The 25023-nt window shown below is 40.3% G+C and overlaps 1 protein-coding gene across 1 annotated transcript in view; it reads right to left on the bottom strand.

Moving 5' to 3' along the window:
- SCN8A (sodium voltage-gated channel alpha subunit 8) overlaps nt 1-25023 on the bottom strand; it is a 180078-nt gene that overhangs the window by 110466 nt on the left and 44589 nt on the right. The window contains exon 5 of the mRNA XM_031462534.2: nt 2982-3311. Coding sequence (XP_031318394.2) covers nt 2982-3257 — 276 coding nt within the window. The 5' untranslated portion in view covers nt 3258-3311. The remainder of the gene's footprint in view (nt 1-2981; nt 3312-25023) is intronic.

Raw genomic sequence — 25023 nt, 5'->3', positions numbered from 1 at the left:
ACACGTTTTACTGCCCTGTGTCCTTGGACATGGTGAAATCCACAACGGGATGAAACCAGAACTTTATTAATAGGGAACTAATGTTATTTCACCCGCTAAAATAAAGAGGAAAGGAAATGAGAAACCAGTTTCTATAAGAGTCACAAGAAATGGTCAATCAGGTAGAAAATGAGACCTATGAGGAAAAGATAAAGAAATCCACTTGTATCATTTAGCAAAGAAAAGAAATTCTACTTTGCAAGAGTTACTTTAAAGCAGCCCTTGAAAAACAAACAGAAGGGAATGTCCTCTTAAAGTCATTTCTACTCTCAGGATTTTCTTCTTTCTGGGTTGATTCCCAGTGTGCTTCCTTGGAGGGGAGACCTTGCTCATTTGACCTAGTGAAAGGCCTAGTTAGTAAGAAGTATTAGTAATGCTGGTGAAGATGTGCAGGTGAGCTTGAGCAAGCATATTACTTTTACTCACCTGAAAAATCTCTTAATTAAAAGTACAATTGATACTTCGGAAGTGCTACTCATGTTCCTTCTTGACATGGGTGTTTGTTTTATAATAATCATTAAGCTATGCATTTATGTTTTATGAACTTTTCTGCATAATGGTATATTTCACAATTTTTTTAAAGGATTTAAGAAATACAATTCAAGTTATCTTTCGCACAGACTATTCACCCTTGTGATGAGGCCAAAGGCTGAAATCAGATTTTCAATCATGAAGAGCCAGTCCCCTACCAGAGTGCCATCAACATCTGGCCTATGCAAATACTGGTACCCATTAGGGCCAGAGACTCACCCTCTTTGGGTCCTCACTCCCAAGCTAGGACCACTGAAATCTAAGGCATTGGGAATGGAAAGAGGCTGTCTATAGGGCAGACACCAGGGGAAGAGGCTTGCCAAGGAAAACTAGGCTCTGACAACGAATAGCTCTCTATATTTTTCATATATTAAATCGGATTTAAGAAAAGGAAATTTAATTTGAAACTGAGTTAGAAAAATAAATAGTTCAAATAAAAGTAAAGAGGTTTTAGCCATCTGAAAGGCCAGGATCCAAAGGGCTTTACCTATGTGCTTATTGCTCTAAGAGTATTTTTTTGAAAAAGTTATACCAGTTGGCCAGATTTATCTAAATAGGCATAATATAAACCCTGTGTTCTGTCATTTCTTTTTACCTCTACTAAGTCCATGGATGCAAGGGCAGGAAAGAGAAGGGAAATATATCTTAAAATATTTTGAAATTTTACAATCAAAGTATTTTTCTAAAAACAGCCCCAGATTCCATGTTCCTTTATTCACTAACGCAGAAAGTTAAACTTTGTATCCTTCCTCACCCATCACGTCTACCTCCATTCGGCAAAGAGCCAGATAAAAAAGTTAGACTTGAAACAAGGGAGGAGTAAATGAGAAAATAAATGACAGTTTATGAAAACTTAGCCCCAGAACTTGACATTTTAAGAAGTCCTTAGAAATCTTGTCCAATTTCTCAGGTTCTAGGTAAAACATTTAGCCCCAGAGAGGTGAAGTAACCTGCTCAAGGACATGAACTAGCTTTGAGAAGCTTTTTTCTTTATTTACTACTTTCTTTTCCTATAAATTAGTTGTGGCAGCTTGAACAATACATATACTAAAAAAGAAAACTATAAATAATAAACATGGTGAATTATGGCAGACAGAGGATATCTATTTCTACTGTTCTTTATATCATATCATGTTTTTCCCTTAAACTTTCTAAATTTCCCAGGCTACCAGTTCCACTTTTTCCAACTATGTAACTGTTGTAAGCCGCCATAGAAGTACATGGGTGAAGGATCATTTTGTGTAAACAATGTCCCAACTGTTTTTACCATCGGGACCTAAGAATGCCTCCACAACCAAAGCTAAATCAGAAGGTCTAAGGGCCTCATCTTACTTCTGTTCCATTATTAAGACAAAGAAACTGAAATTTTTTCTAAAACTGAAAGGCAATTTAGTTAAGGGCAGTTTGTAAGGCAGTTTTGTTAATCAATGCAGTTTAGCTAAGCTTTATATTTGTAAATATATAAATAATTACACAAAGCCTTTTCCCCCTTCATCTGGAAACACCTATGGATTTAATTCTTTAAATGGCATCCGTCAAATAAAATGGTGTCTGATGTTGGTCCTCAGTTTTCAATGGCTAATTACTTGGCGGGTGGATTAACCAGGCGCTTTGCTTCTTCACTTGCCTAGTTTCAAAAGATAATCATGAGAAAGAAACCCAAGGCTTGGTGAAATATTTGTTAGGGATGTTTGAAACTCTTGGCCCAATGAAGATTGGTATTTCTTTCACTCATGCTCCTTACCAGCAGGAATAAAGGAACTGACTCCAGCGTAAGAAACAGTGCTGGCTCAACCCAGACAACTGTGCAACAAGGCCAAAGACCTGGTCACCACACTGGCCCAGTTTGGTTTACTCTGTTCTATTCCTGTCCCCAGAAGATTTAACGCCACAAAGGGGGCTAGATAAAAGTACAAAATCCAACATCTCCATTATATTAACAACAGGCTCTGTTGATGTTACAACAGTAACATCACCTTTATATTTAAAGATAGAAATTGCAACGTGGTGAGATTCTACAGGGCTGTACCACTGTTCACTATGCCATCTTTCTTATATTCTATTAAATAGTCCCATTTCATTTATGTCCCTCCTCACCTTTTTCTTTTTTCTTTCTTTCTTTTTTTTTTTTCTTTTTTTTTTTTTAGTAAATCTGTTTTAATCTTTCTCTGATTTGGCCTGGAGCCAAAAACAGAAGTCTATATTAACGATTGAGAAGGGCCAAGACCCACAAAAGACCCTTACCCACAATTAAATGGAAAAAGAATCCCCATAACTCTGGACTGAAACAAAAGGTTAACTACTTATCCAAACTTTGGCAAAGAGACACAGTTCCTTCTCCCCATCTCCCCCAAGCCTGCAGGAAAGGCGTATCTGAAGCTGCTGCTCCTCCTCCTCCTCCTCCAACTCACTTTCTGCGTCAAATAGTAAGGGTCAAAGTCCTCCAGGGGAACCGCAACCAGGCCTTGTGGGATGTCCCCGTAGATGAAAGGCAAACTCTTCCCCGCCTCCAGGTCACTGTTTGGCTTGGGCTTGCTGTCCTCATCGTCTTCCCGGTGGCTGCTGTCGGCCTTGGGCGGTTTCTTGAGCTTGCTCTCGGCGATGCGCTTCTCGATGTTGGCCAGTGACTCAGGGGTGAAGGGCTTGAAGCTATCAGGGCCTGGTGGTGCGAGCAGCCGCGCTGCCATCTTCTCATCCTGCAGCAGCTTCCTTAGTTATGCTGCGTCCAGGACAGGTCAGCTCTGAAGAAACAGCAACACAGACAGCATTAATCAATCACTGCTCTAAAAGAGGCCAGGCTAAACCATCTCACGCTCAACCTTCCTTCGCAACACATAGTTTCCTCCATGACATGGTTATTTTCATCTTCAGAAAATCTGAATGGACTGGGTGATGTTTACAACCACCCCTCAGGGGGATGAGCAGTCAGGGACAGCAAAACATGAGAATCAACTCAATTGCTAGTTTTTCTTATTGACTTAGATGCAACTCACTGTGAGTAACCACATACAGCTATAAAGGTATGGTCCATACTCTCAAGGAACTTCTAAACAAATAAGGCATATTTAACACTACCCAGGGGCACATATTACTTTGGGAATCCTTATATGCTCAAGTCACCTTCCTTTCCTGGACCTCTACTCCGTAAAGAAATACTCTTCCTTTCAAGGACAACACAAGGGTAAACTTTCACTCTTTTCAAATTTCAGTTTCCCAAGACACTAAACCCATCAAAACTTTGAAGGCACAAAATATAGATAAAGTAGCTGCCATTTGCTTTGGCTCTTCCGTTTCAAGTTATTTTTCAATTCACCAAGTTGTGTAAAATCGTCCAGTATAAAAGTTCAGAGAAGCACCTGCTCTGACAACTGAGCTCACGCCAGGGACCAACATAAAGCACTTTTGTCCGTGGAGAGAGCAGATATTGCTCGAAATACCTCCCACTCAGCAGCGGGAAAAGCAAATGAGAGGAATCTGAGAGACCCTCTGATGCAGCACTGACTGCAGGGTGAATGACAGCAGAAAGGCCCCTGAGAGGGGCTGAAGCCAGAAGGACAGGAAGTGAGAAAGGAATCACAAACCAAATCCCGTTCTTAACAGAGAAACTGACGTAGTGTCATCCTAGAGCCAATGATTTCTCAGCATGGCGTGTGAGGAGTCTGTTTCCATTGACGTTTATACAGAGTCCTGCATTATTTCCAGGGGACTCCCTAGTCAGTTACGGCCACAAAAGCAGCCAGGCAGGTGAGTCTTCCCATGAAAGCATTAGGGCTTCACTGGCAGCTCACCTGATGCTCATGACACTGCTTTTTCCCTTCGTTTTGTGAGCTCCACAGAGACAATCTGGAAAACTGTTTTAAAAGGCTAAAGACTGTTCTTTCCCTCCTACTTAGCCCTCAGGGTCCACTTCAAGGCAAGTATCCATAAAACTTGCGGCTCCTCAAGAGAACAGTAGTAGAGTTAACTCTAAATAATTTGGAAGTGTAATACCCAAGGGTTCTTTTCATAAAATACCCCCGCAGAGACCCCAGATTTCTCCCGTGGTGGTGACAGTGAAGTGTTCCAAGGAAGCACGGGGTGTCCGAACTCGGGCTGACCAGCTCACTCACTCACAGCCTGGGGCTGACAAGGACAGAACCACAAGTCAGCTCCACACTTGCACACGCAATAAACACTGTTCCGCAGACGATGGGGTCGAAGAAATCATTTTCATGGATGAGGCATGGGATTTTAGAGCTGTGAGGGATTTTATAGATCCAGCTCATTTCATTTTAAGAATTAGAAAACTGGAAGTCCAAAGAAATGGGATAATGTGCCCAAAGTCACGGGGCCAGAATAAAACCGTGACCAAAGAGCACTGACTCCCCCAACTCTTCCCTCTTCTATTATGACAAATACCAGCTACCCATCTTTCTGTCCTACTCTGACTCCCACTGCTCCCCAACAGGAACAGTCTGGTTCATCAAGTAAATCACATGCAAATGCCAATGGTTTTACTGATCTAAAACTGGATTCACATTGTTTTCCCCAACCTAAAATTCCTCTTCTCTCATCCCTGTCCTCTTATCAATCCCTGAGTTGCCTCCAGTAATTCCCACTCCTCCAAGGAATCTTCTCATCAGCTCCAGCCTTTACTAATTCTTCCCCGTGTGAACTCCTACAGCTTTATCATGATCTTAGCTAACATTTGTCACATACTTGTTATGTTCCAGGCATTGTTCCAAGCACTATGCTTGTGTTAATGCATTTAATCTTCAGAACGACCTAAAAGGTAGACATTATTATAATCCCCATTTAACAGATGAGGAAAAAAGGCACAGAGGCCTAAGATAGCTTGCCCAAAGCTACAGAGCTGGAAAATGACGAGGTCAGGATTCAAGACATCATATTCGCACTTGTTTTGGCTTTCAACCATTGTTCATCTGCACCATATAAATCCCCGGAGGGCATGAATGGCGTCTTAAACTTCTTTTGTACCCTTTTCACAGAGAATAAGATTATGCCTGGAAGCCACAATTGGTCCAAATACCTGGGACTCCTTGGCTCCCACAGTCACACTCACTCTCAACCCTGGGTCACCCTCAGTTCCTACTCCGAGGACAAAGAATACGCAAAAGGAAGTCACTGCAGATGCTGACAAGTTCGTGTGACCTGACCGCACACACCTGGGTTCTTCATAGTAAAGCCATGCAAGGCTAAGTCCTCTGCCTCTGCCTCTCTTTCCTCCTGCCTTCTCCAAGACCGTATTTCCCCAGCTCCCCGTGCTCTCCATCCCATTCTCATTCTTTACTTTTCCCCTCCTACTTCTATATCCTCTCCCTTTACATCTTCAAACCTCCATTCTCTCTTGATTTGACTTAAGCAATCCTGGTTCTCATCTGTGTTATCCTTGTTCTCACCTCTGTTACCCTGGTTCTGTCCGCAACTGCAGTCTCTTCTTCCCCTACCACGTCTTTCTTCTCTAACGGCTGGCTTTCTGCAATCTCTCTGCACCACTCCTTCTTTTAGGGATCTCATCTACTCAAAATAATCTGTACGTGGGTGATTTTCAGATTTCTATCACCAGCCCTGAGTGCTCTTCTGAGCCCCACAATTGCCTGTCACCACATCACAATTAAAGCATTTAAAACCACTCATCTTTTTACTTCCAAAATGGATTCCTCCACTTGGCATTCCTCCTTCTGTTATTGGGACCATCGTTTTTCCAGCCACCCAGCACAGAACCCCAGTCACCTTTGCCCTGTCATCCTTCGCTGTCCTTGCCCAACCAGTTACCAGTCTAACTCTTCTTCCTTCAGAGTTTCCATTTTCAACAGCATCACCCTACTTCTGGTCCTCCTGCAACAGCCTCCCACTTGTGGACCAGTCCTCAGTCCCCCAGGTATGTCTCCAAACATCTGTTTCCCTAAAAATCTGCTTCCATTATGTCATTTCCCTCCCGTGAACCTACTGGAGTTACAGAACAGTGTCCAAACTTCTGCGATTTCACTGCCATTCAAGGCCTTCCACAACCTTACACTTCTCAAGTGTTCACCACAACCTTTCTCTTCTCAAACCTTCTTTTCCACTGCTTCCCTGCAAGAACATCTACTCTGGCGACTGGTTCTTGTTTTAATTTTCTAGTGTTTTTTTAAAGGTAGAACAATAAAATGCACAAATCTTAAGTGCACAGACTGGTTATTTTGTAATATGTATATACACCTGTGTAACCACCACTCAGATCAAGGTACAGAAGATTTACTTCCAGCACCCGAGATGGCTCTCTTGAGCTCACCTGTCAATAACCACCATGACCATCCCTGCCCAGCAAAAGCAGTTCTGACATTGAGCACCATAGATTAGTTTGGCCTGCTCTTGAACTTCATATAAGTAGAATCTACATACACTCTTCAAAGTCTGACTTCTTTCATGCAACATTATTTCAGTGAAATTCATCTTTATTGTGTATGTAGCAACAGTTCATTCATTTTATTGCTGTGTACTGCAGTCCATGTATGAACATGGCATAACTTACTTCTCCATTCTACTTTGATAGACATTCGGGCTATTATGAATAAAAGCTGCTAAGAACCTTTCTGTACATGTCTTCTGGTGGCTGCACTTGCTCATCTCTTTTCAGCACACAGGCGGGAGTGGAACGCTGGGCTCAGAAGAGGGCGTGTGTGTGTTTAACTTTAGCGAGACTCTAAAGATTCCAGCTACTCCACATCCTCATCAACACTCGGAAATGACAGCCTTCTTAATTCTACCCATTCTAGTGGGCATACATACAGCGACATCTCATAGTTTACTGAGATGAAATTAACCATTTCAAAGTGAATAACTCAGTGGCAATTAGTATATTCACAATATAGTGCGATCACCACCTCTATCTAATTCCAAAACACTTCCATCAGTACAAAGTAAAACACTTTACCCGTTAATCAGTTTCTTTCCACTCCCCTCCCATCCATCCTCTCCCTCAACCCAACCTCTCCCCTCCCCCAATTCCCAGCAACCATCAGTCTCGGTTCTGTCTTTTTTGATTGATCTATTCTGGAAATTCTTATAAATGGGATCACACCATTTGTAACCTTTCGTATCTGGATTCTATCATCCACATTATAGCATGTGTCAGTACTTCACTGCTTTCTATGGATGAATAGTTTCACTACACGTATGTATCATAATTTGTTTATTCATCCATCCAGTAAGAAACATTTGGGGCCTCCCACTTTTTGGCTACTGTGAATAGTGCATCACATGTACTTATTTTAGTCCCTGCTTTCTATTCTTTTGAGAGTACACCTAGGAGTGGAATTGCAGGGTCATATGGTAACTCTATGTTTAATTTTTTGAGGAAATGAAAAACTGTTTTTTCCACAGTGGCTAAGCCATTTTGCATTCTCACCAGCAATACAAGCATGGTTCCAATTTCTCCACATCTTAGACAACATATATTTTCTTTTTCTTTTTTTCCACAGCCATCTTAGTGGGCGTGAAGTGGTATCTCACTGTGGTTTTGATTTGCATTTGTCTAATGACTAATGATGTTAAGCATCTTTTTCATATGTTTGTTCCCTCACTTGAGTTTTAATTTGCTTTCCTCTGATGATACTGAGCACCTTTTCAAACATTTATTGGCCACTTAGATAGCCTCCTTTGTGAAATGAAATGCTAGTTTAAGTCTTTGCCCACTTTTTTCCATTGGGTCATCTGCATTTTTTTTTTTTATTGGAGTTCTTTGTATATGCTCCATAAAACTCGTTTGTCAGCTGTATTTCAAATACTTTTCTTCTTTTTACTTTCCCAATGGTGTCTTTTGATAAACAGTAGTACTTAATTTTACTAAAATCCAATCTATCAATCTTCCCTTTAACGTTCTGCTGTTTTTCTAAGACATCATTGCCTATTCCAAGGTCATGCAGCTGTTAAGCCTGTATTTTCTTCTGGAGGCTTTACTGTTTAACCTTTCTTATTTAGACTTCAAATAATTTGGAATTGATTTTGTATATTGTGTGATATAGAGGTCAAGGTTTATTCATTTTCTACCCAGAAAAAAAAAAAGAAAATTCTTCTACAATTCCAATCGATTCAGCATCACTTAATAAAAAGTCTGGTCACTGCTGTTTTCACTGACTCCTAAATACACTTTCATTTCCTTGTTTCAAATCTCCTGAAGTTTTTCCTTCTTTCTCACCTAAATTCTATTCATCCATAACACCAGCTTAAATTCCTCCTCCTCCTGGGGAAACTGTCTTGCAAAGAGTAAAAATAAACTTTTTAGACTTAGAAGGAACTTAGAGACCATCTAGTCCAACTTTCCTTAACTTTACAGTTAAGAAAACTCATCAGTAAGTTAGGTGAGAGAGGCTGAGTTGTCTAACTGCTCATTAGTGACACATGCAGAGCTAGGGCACAGGTCTCTTGGCCTCTGATACAATGTTGTTTATACTATACCACACGGTCTCTTAGGCAATGCACCTTGTCCATCACAACAACAAGTGCAAATTCTAGCCCTGATAGTTCTAAAAGGGACTCAACTATACTGAAAGTTGGGAGAAACAGATGCTTAGGGTTCCCTTCTCTTGGTCATCCAGGAGGATTAAGACCTTAAAATGTCAGCTGTGGCTGGGACATACACACAAATAAAGATGACTTTAAATTAAGGAAAAGGGGAAGGAAGAGGGAAAGAAAACTGGCACTGGAGTGAGGTTACAACAGAGATGAAGAAAGAGAAGTCATTCTGGAGGGGTTGTTAAAGGAAACACCATAGGCAAGGATACAGAAGAAAAAATGTTGGGAGGAGGATCAAATAGCAAATAGTATTAAAAATCTGTCTCAGACTTAAAAGAGAACAAATTGGGGGACTCATACTTGCTGATATTAAAAATTACTACAAAGATACAGTAACCAAAGCAGTGTGGTACTGGCACAAAGACAGACATAAAGACCAATGGAATACATCAGAGAGCCCAGAAACAAACCCTCACACATGGTCAAATGATTTTCAACAAGAGTGCCAAGGCCATTCACTGGAGAAAAGAACAGTCTTCAATAAATGGTGCTTGGAAAACTGGATACCCAATGCAAGAGAATGAAGTTGGATTCCTTATTATACTATATACAAAAATTAACTCAAAATGGATCAAATAACTAAATGTAAGAGCTAAAATTATAAAACTCTTAGAAGAAAACAAGGGGAAAAGCTTCATGACACTGGATTTGGCAATGATTTCTTGCATATGACACCAAAAGCACAGAAACAAAAGAAAAATAGATATACTGAACTTCATCAAAATCGAAAACCATGTACATCGAAGGACACCATCAGGAGTGAAAAGGCAATCCACAGAAAGGGAGAAAATATTTGTAAATCATGTATCTCATAAAGGATTAATACTCAGAATATATAAAGAATTCCTACAACTCAACAAGAACAAAATATAAGCTTAATTAAAAAATGGACAAAGGACTTGAATAGACATTTCTCCAAAGATATACAAATGGCCAATAACCACATGAAAAGACACTCAACATGACTAATCATTAGGGAAATCCAAATCCAAATCTCAATGAGATACCACTTCACATATTACAAAATGAAACAAAATCGAAAATAACAAGTGTTGGCAAGAATGTGGAGAAACTGGAACCCTTGTGCTGCTGTGGAAAATAATATGGCAGTTCCACAAAAAATTAAACACAAAATTGCCAGAAAATTCAGCAATTCCACTTTTAGGAATGTACCCAAAAGAATTAGAAGCAGGGACTCAAACATAATTGTACATGCATGTTCATAGCATCATTATTAATAATAGCCAAAAGGTAGAATCAACACAAATATCAACAGAGAGATGAACAGATAAACAAGATGTGCTATATATAAACAATGGAGTATTATTCAGCCTTAAAAGGAAGGAAATTCTGACATGCCACAGCATGGATGAACCTGGAAGGCACTATGCTAAGTCAAATAAACCAGACACAAAAGGACAAATATTGTATGTTTCCACTTATATCAGGTACCTACAGTCAAATACATAGAAACAAAAAGTAGAACAGTGATTACCAGGAGCTGGGGGGAGGGAGCAACGGGGAGTTACTGTTTAATGGGTACAGAGTTTCAGTTTGGGAAGAAGAAAACGTTCTGGAGATGGAAAGTAGTGATGGTTGCACAACAGTGTGCATGTACTTAATACTACTGAACTGAGTATTTGAATGGTTAAAATGGTCAATTTTATATCATGTAGATTTTACCATAATTTTTTGAGAGAGAAAAAAAAACTGAAGCATTTATTGTGCCCCCTACTATATGCCAGAAGCTGTACTGATGATCAGTAGAGCTCCCTGCCTTCGGGGACCTTTAAAGTCTCCTGAGGGTGGGAGACAAGTAAACAGGCAAAGTATAGCACGATACATCCAAAAAAGCAAAACACGCTTCTACAGACATAACACAAGCAAGACACTTAATCTAGTTTGGAGAGATCAGGGAAGGTTTCCTGGAGAAAGTGACATCTTAGCTAAAACCTGAAGCTAGTGGAGACAAGATGGCAGAAAATGGATAGAGATTTGCAGGAAGAAAACAGCATATACAAAAGGCTGCCGACAAATAGAGCTTTGCAGGAAGAAAACAGAGCATATACAAAAGGCTGCCAACAAGGGAGATCAAGCCACTTAGGTATTGCAAATAGTTCAGTATAAGTGGACTTTAGAAAATTAACTAACAGGTAAACAGGTATACATCAAGAAGCCAAAGTTGTTATCATGAGAAGGAGTTCTGATTTTATCTCTAAGGCAATAAGGAGACAATGAAGGCTTGAATGACTTGATCAAAGATACATTTTAGAAAGATGATTCTGGCCACAGTGTAAAGAATGAGGCAGGCAGGGAGATGAGGCGGGGAGGAGCAAGGTCGGAGTGAAGAAGACCAGGCAGAAGACTGCCGTAGCAATTCAGTTGAGAGAGAATGACCGCCTGAACCAGGCAGCAGGGATGAAGTACAGAATGGAATGTCAGCTAACTGAAGTGGGAGGTAAGGTAGAAGGAAAATGAAGAAAGAGGCCCAGGTTTTTATCATGGGCAACGGATGGAGGCAGAAAAATTCAGAGACAGGGAATAAGATGTGATGCACAGCTCTGGGGTTAAGGCGATGACTTCACTTTTGAACATGCTGAGTTTGAGCTGCTTTGGTATTTCCAAATGGAGGCTGAACAGGCAGTAGATACGTGGTTCTGAAGTTCAAGGGAAAGACTTAACAACAAGAACTAAAAGAAGAGAAGCTTGGTATAGAACTATGGACTCTGAGGACTGCCAGCCAGCCTTGCATGTTGATACATAGCTCATTTGGAATTAGCTGGAGGAGCAGCTCTGCACTGGGAGGAAGGTGGGCGGCTCTTATCACAGGAGAAGAGAGAAACGCAGCCAGATGGATACGGTTTACACTGTCCCCCCTCCCTGGGCCCCTCCTTCCTCCAGGGACAACTAGATGCTAGTCTGCCAAGTTCCTACTTTGTCACTTACAGATTTCATTTTGGAAAATCATATAACAGTTCTAGAAATTGAAATAAAAACAGTTTTGTCAAACCTTAATTTTACTCGTTTGAAACATAAAAAAAATTGCGGTCCTAAGCCTCTCTCAATAACGTCAAATCTGGCTCTCCCTCCTACGAGATCTGAAGGCCCATCCTCACCCTGGTGAATGTCAGCGCCCAGGCTACCTGACATTCTTCTGTTTCACTGGCTTTCCATCTCGTGAGGCCACTTCAAAATTTGTTCTTCCTAAGCCTCACACCCACCAAACCTTCCCAAAGCTGAGCTATTTGCCTCTGATTCTCAGTAACTGGTCTCTTACTGATCCTTTTGAGATAGTCACTCTTGGGGGGTTTACATCTGTCCTCCTGCCGATACCCTTTGAAGGGTCTGTTCATAGAATATTTTGAAATAGGCCTAATACGGATATAAATTTAAGATTAACAATGATAAATAAGTAACTCTATCAGGAGGTGCATGTGAAGCACTTATACTTTGAGTGCCTGAATATTTTGATCAAAAAATGCTTTTAAATGAAGTCAAAACCAATGACTATAATGACTTTAAGTGGATCCAAAAGTTGCCCTGAGCAGGTCCCATCAGCCCAAAATGAAGATAGGTAGGTATTCCACCTTGTCTGTGTGTCCATATAACCATCAAGCCCAGCCTTCTATCTGCCACTCAGCATGCAGCCCAATCAAGAGGTCACTAGACTTCCATCTCCCTGGCCCTGGAGACACGAGTCAAGTTTTCCCTCAGTTTTAGCACCTATCCCCTAACACCAATTTCCTTTTTCTCAAATTTAACTGGCTTTCCATGTTCCTCTTACTTCTTCCAAAAGGTACAGGAGCCTTTCTCCCTTCTGTCCCACACATTAGACCCTCTGTGGACGCTGGCTGCTGCCCACACATCTACTGTCATTCTCTTCACTTGTCTCCTGATTCAAGTTACGATGCCAACAATTTTTCTTGCCCATTGCTTTATAATTGAAAAGCGTTTCATTTTTGTGATCTGTGGTTCTCTACTTCTTTTTGCCTCAATTCCAATCCGCACATTAGATTTTACCTCAATTTCCTTCATTCCCTTCACAGTAAAACTAAGACTCTCACCAGCATGATCCCTTCCTCCCATCTCCACACAACTGTCTAAAAAGAGAGCAGATGTTGTCTTATTTTCCACTACGTTTTCCACATAACTAAACTATTGACATATGCTTAACACTGAGAAAAGAAATGTCAATTAATAGGTGTTCACACTCCTAGGGATGGCCAAGACATTCAGGAAGCCGTATTTTATCTCAAGTATCTAAGACAGGCTTCCAGGTACTACTCTAGAGCTTGGATGAGAAACCCTCACTTTACATGATCTCCCTTAAGCATTTATTGGGTGTGGTGGGAACAGGAAAATCCCTCCACGTGAAGGAATATGGTTGGGACTGGAGGGAGGAAGAAGCTGTACACATCACAAAAATTATAAAATTCCTAATAATAACTGAGGAAATCAGGAAATTTCATATTGGTTTTTTCCTTTACATTTAGATACAGTTAATCAGCTTTAGTCCACTTAAATATGATTTGGGTTAGTGATTCACTGCTTCTGACCAAAAATCCAATGGTTTCAAGCTTTGCCTCTACTACATAATGACTATTAGACCTACTAGTATGGTAAAGAAAGCAGAGATTGATATGGTGTCTAACATGAAGAAAGGGCACAGTAAATATCAGCCCTTAACACCACCTGTATCACCGGTTTAATTTTTTCCATTCCACACAACCTTTGTAAAATAAACAAAAATCCAAAGCAATTTCTGCAAATCATTGAATAAATTCTGCTGAACAAAGATGCCATGATTGTGGAAATACATTTTGGGGGGGCAGTGACATGAAACATTATCTATTAAGTGTTCACTTTTCAGTTGATACAAAAAAAAATCCAAATGTGGGTATAAATGGTAGTGAAGGGGCATCAATATACCATGTGGACAAAAGACAAACGCTGACAAGTTGTAGATACTTTCCATTACATTACAGACTATACACATCACAGCCAGAGGCGTGCTTGCCAAGCTCAACTGAGGAAGGAAGATGATTTCACTCCTACCAGAGAAAGAGATGGTGGAAACACTTGCTGGATGTACAAAATCTTTCACAAAAATTAAAGTATGGACTATGATAACACCAATAACATCACAGGGTGATATTACTTTCCTCTGCATATGCCTTTTTTCATTGTGTACAGATTTCAAAAGTTAAGTTACAAGATTTCACAGCTAGCCTTAACTTTGCCATCTTCAAAATATGGCATTTGACTATAATGAGGATTATGAAGTTTCTGCTCTCCACAATTGGTAAGACCCTAACCCATACGGTCTATGAAGCTTGACAATTTGAAATCAAAATAAAGGTTTTGGATAGCTGATAGCACCTCTGTCATAGAGATTTTTTTGAAATTAAGACATCAGATCAAGGTCTCCCCTATACCCACAAAAGAGCTACAATCTGGGCCAAGCTTAAGGAATTGGTATCATAATTCAGATATTGTCATGGAGCAGCTGTATGGCCCTTAATAAATCAATTCATCTACCCAGGCCTTGGTCTTATAAAAGAAAGGAGGTGAGTGAAATAATTTATAGAGCCAGCTCTGTAATTTACCAGCTAATGGACCTTGGTCAAATTACGTATTATGGGGCCTCCATTTCCTCGTGTGAGGGTTAAATGAGATGATGCATGTGAAGTAGGTCTCAATAAATAAAAAATGATAATCATAATACTACCAATACTAATAGTTAACATGGAGCATGTACAACGTGATCTAGGCACAGTTCTAAGCGATCTTATTATAATTCTTTCGCTCTTTCCCACAACCCTGTGAGGTAGGTACAGTTATTATCCCACATTACTAATGAGAAAACTGAAGCACAGAGTGATTAAGGAACTTACCCAAGATCACAGAGTGGGATTGAAACCCAAGCTGTTTGGTGGCAGGGTCTGTGTTCTTAACCATTTCATTGTACTACTTCTTATCAGCACTCTTGCCCCTTCTCTGCATCTCTTCTAAGATCCCTTCCAGCTCTGAGTCCATAAAGATAGACTAATTAACTACTCTGGACTCTGACAGGCTAAACAAAGATGGCTTCTCTGAAGTTCTATATGGATGGAGGCTTAAATCAGACAGTTCTGTGTCCGAACTCAGTATCTATCATCAAATAATTATGTGCTGAATAAAGACATGAACACAGAACCTAAAAAGAAACCAAACACTGTTTGGTTGATCCTTACCACAACCATGACCAAGAATTCATTCAATTCAATAAGCACTTCTTGGGTGTGTATGTGACAGGCACTGGACAGCCTGGAACTTAGAAAACTGGTATCAAAACACATTCTCTTTAGTCATCATCTGTCAGTCATGTTGTAAAGCAGGTGCCTGCACTAGATGGTAGAAAGTTGGATGAAAACTTTAAGGCTTTTTTTCAATCAGTAGAAGCCTTTTTCAAATGAAATCTTAGATGAAATGTCAATATATAATACAGCCAAAGCATCTCTGCTCTGGTTAAAGCAGGGAGTGCGCCCAAAGTCCACCTCACTCCTCCCACGTCACCCCGAAGACATTGCTGCAGAGTGTCAGGATGGTTCTAAAACCATTACACAAAACAGTGACTGGGTCTCTCTCAACTCCAGAATCCAATGGACAACTCTTACAGCAATGGATCGTGCCTGTTTTCTAATAAAGCTGAACTGAAATGGACATGAAAAATATACAAACGTGGTTACGTGCCTCCATACAAAGCTGGTGCAACGGCTATAAAGAATACAATACTGATTGTCAGTCATTTTATAAACATTACCTTCCATCCTCACAACAACCTAATTAGGCAGGTATCGACAGCACAAGTGAGGCTCAAGTGAGACTCAAAGAAGAAAATATGAATTCCCAAGGTCATACGGGAAGCAGCCTCCCTCCGAAGCCCACAGGGTTTCCCCTGTATCCTCTGATGATGACTAAGGTCAAGAACTTGTCTACTCCGAGAAAGCTCCTCAGACAAGAGGAAGACTTTTAATGACAACATGAGAACAGACAGCGTGCATGGAGTTCTGCTACTCAGGCAATTCATAAGTTGCTTTACTGGTCAAAAAAGGGTGACCCTCCAACTGCATGAAACCTAGGGCACTCAAGCAGCCTTGAGCACCAGAGCCTAGTGCATGGCCAAGAGGTCGGAATGCAGGCATCACAAAGGTCTTGTCAAGCGTGTATGGTTTTTGCCCTTCACTTGTTGAATCAGTCACTAACGAACAGCAGGGCAGACCCACTAACTGGTTACTGAATCACCTACTGACCAAACCCAGAAGCATGGTTTGCACTTTCATGAGGTTGTGCGAAGGAAAGGTGGGTCACCCAAGTCGCTGCTGTGGGTCTCACACACAGTGACCACACACAACAGGGGGGCCTGAGGTACAGCTTCCACCGTGGGATATGAAATCTTCTGCACAGAGTTACTCCAAAGAGCAGATGGGAGAATATCTGCCAAGAGCGCTCCAAGTGTCACACAAATGTAAACACAGCAATACACAGTAGCCTGGCCACAGACTGCTAGGAGGGCATGGCAGCAAACAGTCCGGGGCGGTCAGCCATGATTAAAGGCAGGATAGATCTTTCCTGAACAAGATTTTAGACTTGCTAGGAATCCTAGGAGACTGAGCTGACAGACTGACAAACTCTGCAAACAGTTGCTGAGGCTACAAATTAATGCAACCTCATATTTGTATAGCGTTTTAACATTTACAGAGCCTTTTCCTATCCTTTACCTCATCTCATCCTCACTTCTGAGGTTAAGGGAGCAAATATTGTTAGACCCAACTTCACAGAAACAGTATTTGGGGTTAGAGAAGCTAATTGACTTGCCTTATATCAGTCAGTGACACAGGGTAAAGTATTAAATACTCCCCTATACATTTTCTAAGGAGGGAGAATTCCTCTCCTGCTGAAACTTGCTATCTTCCTTATGCTGAATGGGACAATGGGTAAGAAGGGAAAGGGGAAAACTCTTATAATGATGATGATGATGATGATGATGATGATGATGATGATGATGATGATGATAAAAATAATAGTGGTGGCAGAGGCAGCAATGGTAAAGAGCCCAGGAAGGAAAACTCTAGGAATGAGGCTACTGGTGGAGGTGGCTGTCAGTACAGCTGGGAAGTTTGGGGACAGAAAGAGAAAGAAGAGGAGATAAGATAACTATTATATGAAATGGCTAAAGAATAATCTTTAGGAAGTCTGGTGGTTTAATGTCCAACACATCTTGCTAATCTCTTCAAGAATCATCCAGGAAAGACATGAATTACTCATTAAATCTTTTGGAGTTGAATTTAAGTGTGTTTTGTTTTGGTTGTTTTTACTGCTGTTCTGATTTGTTTTTATGGTGTCTGAAGACAAAAGCAGGGTAGCTTATAAAAGCAGGAAGTTACATCTGAGTTACACCAGCAAGTGGCAAGGTGTGGGCTGGGACTCGGTGCTTCTGCTTCCTACCCCGGTGCTTTTTGATAACAACACATTGCCTCTAAGCCCTGGTGGAAGTGATGTGAAGTGATGTGGACAGTCTTTTGAGAAGCATCTATGCCTGTATGAAACATCTCTAAATACACAGCACAGCAACATGCAGCCCAGTACCGTCAGTAATGCTTTCACAACTACTTTCCAACTGAAATCCCACAACCACCCTATGACAGGTTCACAGAGGTTAACTGACATCTTCAGGGTCACAAAGATCGCAGGTAGCAGAGCCTGAACTGAAACTCGGGATGTGACTCTTCATCCAGTAGGTTAATGCTTCTCATTCAGGAAAAGAATGTTATAAGGGGACAAGCACAGTGACAGCAAGACACAAAATCTATTTCTAATCTCATCTGTAATGAATGCATTCACAAAACTTAACCTTATGCTTTTCTCCAGGATTTTCAAAGTTCTCTCTCTCAACTATTTAGAGATGACAGGACTAACAAAAGATCCTGCAGGAAAAATGAAAGCAGAAAACTGTTCATGATTGTTATGGTGCCTTAACTATTGTTAATGACCTTACTCATGACAAATGAATCTGACTAATCCTCAAGGCTGGCACAATCCATGCAACCTCTGGCCAGTACGGTAATTCTAAACTGGTGGATACAATCAGAAACTGGTAGAAAGTATAGGTTTGATGGCCATGGCTCCCTTCTGCTCAGAAACCTTCAGACTCTCCACTGCTTTTGATTAAAATTTCAAATCCTTAAATGAGCACCCAGGGCCTTTTCCAGCCTATTAATAGACATTCTCTGCTTGTATCTTGTACTCCATAAAACCACTGCTCACTCCTCCTGTATTTTTCCATTCCCACACCTTTGGTTGTTCGACTCCTTTTGCCTAACATGCTATCTTCCTTGCTTGGGGTAGCTGTTCACACTCCCCGCCTAGTCAAAAACAATCTCTCCCCCGCTTAGTATTTTATATCACTCCAAAAATACTAAGTTTTTTGTTTAAGTTAGAGTTTCATGTTTCTGTGTTTCATTTTCCCTACCTGGTCATAAGCGCCTCAAGGGCAAAGATCATGCTTATGAACCCCTGCATCCTCCAAATGCCTTGTCTTGCATTGTGCTTTGCCCACAAAGAGGAACACAGTATGATGTCAGATCACTATGGCATAAACAAAAGAACAATAATTCAGGTTTTGTCTTAAGTAAGACACTGGCTATCCTGGGAAGCAAATTGAATCTAATATCTTTTAAATAACGCATCCAGCAGTTTTGAGACTGTCAATATCCAAGACAACCAGGGCTCAAATCAACCATGTAACTAAATTTGTTATTCACCTTTCCACACACCCATAGTCTAAGATCTCTGTGATAAAAGTTAAGTGATGATTTGGCAATATGGCCTTTGTTGTCAATAAAATGAAACATCCCCTTTGGGATACAGCTGCCATGCCTTCGTTCAGATCACTAGGTGGAAGACAGTAACAATTTGAAAAGTTGGACCCAACCGGCTGACTTACTCTTGATATTGATAGGAATATGATAGGTTGAGACATTCTATAAAAACTGTGTTACTAAAACAAAAAAACAAAAAAACACTCAGGCTAGCAGTTCCACTGGGGAAAGGTAGGAAGCGATCAGAAGAGGCAGAAGGAGACTCCAGGCTGCTGGTTACATAGGTGTGTTCACCAAAAATTTATCAGGCACATAGGCATGGTTTCTGCATTTTATTATAGGAATGTCACATCTGAGTAAGAAGTTTTTGTAAAATGAATGCTCATAAAAGAACTTACATTAAGAAACTATAACATTTAAAGCAAGATTTAAGAAGAACATTTCAAATCAAATAAGATGAAAGAAGAACCAATTAAAACTTTTAAAAATCATTATATATTTCAATACTGGGTATACTTTCTTCATTTCACTACTTCCTCATTAATTCTCCATTTAAAAGTTCCAGTGAGAATTCTGGAATTCTTATTACTTAACCTAATTACTTCTCTTGTACCTAAGAGCAGAAAACCTAAAGTCTCCTATCAAATTGTTCAGTTTCCAGAAAGTTCCCTTGAGTTGTGACCTTTCCATTAATTCGTTCATTCATTCATTCATTCATTCATTCATTCAAGCATTACCAGTGTTTCCTATGTGCTAGACACACAGGATTGGAGGATTGATCCAGTAATGAACAAAATATCTGTACCCCATCCTTGTGGAGCTTACACTCCAGTGGAGACTAAGAGATTATTAGTCAGTTACAATGCAGTGACACAACCGCATTCAGGATAAGGTACTAGGGACCCACATATCCCAGAATTAGGAGCAGGTGGGTGTGGGTGGGGATGGGGTGGAGGTAGGGTTTCCTATAAAAGTAATACCTAACTTGAGAAGAAAAGGAAGTTTTCTCTATGAAGAAGTTAAATGTGAAGTCCTAGGAATAAGACAAACAGAAAAAAAAATTAAGTTTATTTCTCTGCAGTCTGATCCAGCCTGTCTTCAACCCCATGAGAATTTCTTCCACCTAGGAAGTGGTTAATTTATTAACCATACTGTCAGTTTCTGAAAATCATTATTTCTCTTAACATTATTTTACATAATACTAAATAGTATCCTTTGGCTTTAAAAATCCTAGCAGTTTTTTCCTCTAAATCTAATTCTTTAAAAACAAACAAACAAAAAAAGTTAAAGCAAAGAGAACAGTAAAGTATTCATCAAATTAAAGTGTTTGAAAATTATAGCTACTTAGGGTAACTGTATATACTCAAAGGCCCAAGATCGGAGAAAAAAACTGTGTGGCTGTCAATATTACTTTACTGTCTTATTTTGATATCCTATGACCTCTTAAATAAATATTAAATAAAATTTATTGCCATTTTTCCTGCAAAAAATTTGAAAAACACAGGAAAATATAAAAAACCATCTAGAGATGAATGACTGTTAAATTCTTCCGTGTTCTTTCCTTTGTCCATAATTTTACAAAGCTGAAGGTCATATTCTATACACATTGCTATAGAATGAATATGTGTGTCCTCCCAAAATTCGTATGTTGAATTATAAAAGACAGAGTCTCTTTATCAAAGAGACCCCAGACAGCTCCCTTGCCCCTTCCACCACATGAGGACACAGAGAAAAGACAGCCTTCTATGCACCAGGAAGCAGGTGCCCACCAGACCTGAGTCTGCTAGCACCTTGATCTTGGACTTCCCAGCCTCCAGAACCGAGAAATAAATGTCTACTGTTTATAAGCCACCCAGTCTATGGTATTTTTGTTACAGCAACCTAAACGAACTACGACATACATTTTGAATATCTTCTATTACAGCTGACTTATTTTATGAAATAGTTCAGGTATAAAAAAACATAAGATAGTAACAGAACTTTACAGATACAACTGAAGCCCCCATGTATTCTTTTCCATATAATTCTGCTCTACCTTCCTCAAAGAAAACCACTATCTTGAATCAAGTGTTTCCCAAATTCTTGCAATTTTTATATTATTACCACATAAACAGTGTATCCATTGTAACATAAACATGCATGTTCTAAAATCTTTTATTTTATATTATTTTTACACTACTACCACATAAAGTGTATCCACTATAACATAAAGGATTGTTTTGCACATTCTGAAACTTTGTATAAATGCAAAATATTGATCATGTCCTGAAACTTGCATTTTTCCATTCCCTATTATGATTGACATTTATTCCGTTTCACACATTTTCCTCTACTTCATGCATTTTCATAGCTTCATAGTAGTGGTTCACTGTTTATCTATACCACAATTTACCAACTCTCCTATTGATGAATCTTTTCTTTCCAACAAGTTCTCCCTACTATCAACAATGCTACCATAAACATTCTTGTCCAGGTCACTATGTGCTCACATGAGAAAGTTTCTCTTGGGTATGTGCACCTAGGAGTTCAATTACTGGGTTCTAGAGTAGTAGGATTTTTAACTTCTACACTTGAATTGTTAAACATTTTAAATAATAAAACTGAACAGTTCTTCAATACAATTATTCAGGAATATCTTCTCCCAAGTATTCCTTCTCTCGTCTGGGCCAGGGTGCTATAATTAAATAAAATGAAACAATTAAGTAAAGGTGAAAGGCTAAGAGACAATGACCAGTAATCAGCATCTACAAGAGAACCTACTACACACAATGGTGTGGAAATGATTACACAGGACTTACACCTATCTTCAGTTTAATGTGCTATAAAGGAATTGTTGAGGCATCCTTAACTCTTGCATACCAGGAGAACTCCTTTCAGTACATGCAGAAGGAGAAATAAAGCACAGAGGAGAGAAAGATGTTATTCTGGGTAATAAAGAATTGGTGGCAGGAATGTTGCAAGGCATACTGGTAAAAGAAAACCTCCTTAGCCAAACAGTTGATTGTGAAGATTCTTATTGAAGTGTGATTTTTGACCAAACAGAGATTAAGAAATTGATTTTTTAAAATAGACATTCCAGTGCAAAACAGTATCGGAGATAGGTCAGAACATAGCTGAGAATCTTGAAAACGACTGAAGGAAAAACAGAGATGATTTCCCCTTGGCCTCTACTTTCAAAGTATTTCTGTTATCTGCGTGTATGTATATATGTGTGTAAGGTAGACACGTTACAGTTTGAAAAAGCCCCCGGGGAACACCAACTCCCTTGGCAATCCCCCTTCCTCAACACCCTCTCCCACGGCCTTGGAGAACGTCACTGGTGGGTCCTCTGTACAGACGACTGATGCCGCACGTAACCCAGTGCTTTACAAACCACTTCCACATATATTACCAATTTGATTCTCAAAATAACTCAGAGAAGGCAGATGTTGCTATCACTCTCATTTTACAGAAGAGAAAAACAAAGCTCAGAGAGGTAAAGCAATTTGCCCAAGGTCACAGTGAGGGGTGGGGAAGGGAGCTGTGAAAGCACTTGAGGAAACAGAACAATGAATACAGGTCATAGAAGGCGGACTTTCACAGGGAGGCTGAGCACTCTGCAGTATGCCTTTGGACAAAAAGGGTTTTTTTCAAGAGTTGGGGGAGGGTTACATGGTGCTTCTGGGCTTCAAATGAACCCACGATGATTTCTCACAATCCAAAAAAGACCTGAAGTGAATATTACACTATTCTCTCTATTTTCCTGCACGCTCAAACCATTTCATATTAACAATAAAAGAATTCTGTGGGCAGAGTTTAGAGATACCACCATATCGAGGTTAGGATGCCAAGTAGCAGACCGTATCTGAGGCCAAGGGAGAGAAGGTCTTACTTCTCCAGCGATCAGAAGAGGTGAAAGGTGTAACCGTGTCTAAGACTGAGGTGAGACACCAGCAGGGTTAGTACACTAGCTAGAGAGGACAGAGTCATGCAAACAGCCAACCTAGAGGGCAACTAGCGAGCCCCCAAAGAAACCAGCAATGCTCCACACTGGGTCAAGCTGATTTCAGTAACCCTGAGACCACACCCCTAGGACTAACTTACTCTGTAAATTGTTCTGAATTACCCCCCACTTAACAGGAAAATCATTTGTGCTGCTTAAAACAGTGGAATGTACCCAAGTACAATCAAGGCAGTGAATCCTGTAGGGAAGAGGTATGACCAGTTTGAAAAAAAAAAAAAAAAAAAGACTAGGAATGCTGAGGTTTATCTTGGAGGAGAAATTCCTCTTTATCTTACAGGTGGAGGCTGTGGTAAGTTACTTGAGCAAGAGTGGTGACAAAGCCCAGTCAACCAGGAATCGGGGGTTGGGGGCTATATTGCCTCATAATTTCACAGGGAAAACCATTTTATAAAAAAAAACTCTTCTATTCTCATTTGTCTGGCTGGTTTTACTTACTTCTCTGATCCTTTCATATTAACACAGTAGGGTGGGGGGTGGGGAGAGGGATGGATCTTGCTGAAGGTGCGTAGCTGGGCCAAGAATAGAACTCCAGCATCCTGTCTCTCGGTTCACTTCTGGACCATGCTACTTCAGGAAGGAACATTTGAAAATAGTAATTCTCTCCCACCTTGCAACCAAGCTGTGCACAAGCACATGATCAATGAATGAAGTTGGCTAAGTGACTCAGCACTGGGCTGGCTCTCCTGTGAGTCAGGCCCAGAATCCTGAGCGGTTGGAAGCACAATCTCTTTAAATAAGATTTTAAAACCAAGGTCTTTACCACTCAACAGTATTGAAAGATTTCAGGGATATTTTATTTTGTCTGAACAAGGATCAGGATGTCGCCTCTCGCATCTTAGATATGAATCAGCTTGAGTAATTATATTGCCCACAGTTTTCATGATGTCGCTTTCTTTGTACGCTGTAGGTTGATTCGGGTATCTGTCTCAGAGTCCAGAACCAGTTGAGGTGGACACAGGCAAGAGCATAGACAGGACAGTGGATAAGCGGCTGGACCACAGAAATTAACTAATAATTTAGGATCACATCTGCATCTCTTCCCCTTTAATGCAAAAAAGACCCCAAAGGAAGGCCTCCTCGTATTCCTCTGAAGATACAACTATACATACAGCCTTGGGGGCATATTGGTAAGCTGCCACAACCTGCCCCTGTCAATAGCTGTTGGTTTTGACCACCTGCTCCCAGCAGGGAAGAAGCTAGCCTCTGAGCAATGACCCCTGTGACAGATGGCACAGCACAGACAGAAAAGGGCCAGCCAAAAATATTTCTTCCCACACCAGGAGGGAGCCTGGGTGTTTAAAGGAAGGAACAAAGCAATGAAATTCACCAAGTGTTTCTAAAACTTACCCTCAGGATATCAATAGTCTTTTGAATGACAAATGAACCAAAACCCTTGAAGAAGGGACCTCAGGACCCTGGACAGAGCAAGCTGCCACTAGCAAGGTTTTAGAAAACATTATCTTGGGGGAAAACGTGATAATGAGTTTAGTGAAGGACTTATAAGAGCCATTAAAGAGAACCTGAACACTTGAGGCAACCTTAAAGTAAACTCAAATTTCCAGACATGGACTAGACTTGAAACAATACCAAGAGTTCAGAGAACAGTGATTGCAAATCGTCAGTGAAATAAACTTTAATTGGCAGGGGGGGAAAAAAACCCCATTAGCCCCTACTTTGGTTTGATTACCAGTACTAAGAGGGAGACATAAAAGAAGCAAAAGTGAAGAAGCTGGCATAAAGAAAGGTGAGGAAAGGAAGTGCCACTTATCATGTGCCAAGGCCTGGCACTCTGCAAGGAGCCTTTACACACAACTGCCATGATCCTAGGAAGGAAGTATTATTTGATGCCATTTTTAAATGAAAAAGACACTACAACAGCATTATTCATAGTCACCAAAGAGTGGAAGCAACCCAAGTGCCCACTGAGAGACGAATGAATAAAGGAAATGTGGCATATACGTAAAATGGAACATTGTTAAGTCTTAAAAAGGAAACTGACACAAGCCAGAACATGGATTAAGCTTGAAAACATTA

Source organism: Camelus dromedarius, chromosome 11 (assembly GCF_036321535.1).
Source record: "Camelus dromedarius isolate mCamDro1 chromosome 11, mCamDro1.pat, whole genome shotgun sequence".
Classification (NCBI taxonomy): domain Eukaryota; kingdom Metazoa; phylum Chordata; class Mammalia; order Artiodactyla; family Camelidae; genus Camelus; species Camelus dromedarius.
Note: the sequence above shows the minus strand (reverse complement) of the source record. Positions and strands in the feature narration are given on the sequence as shown.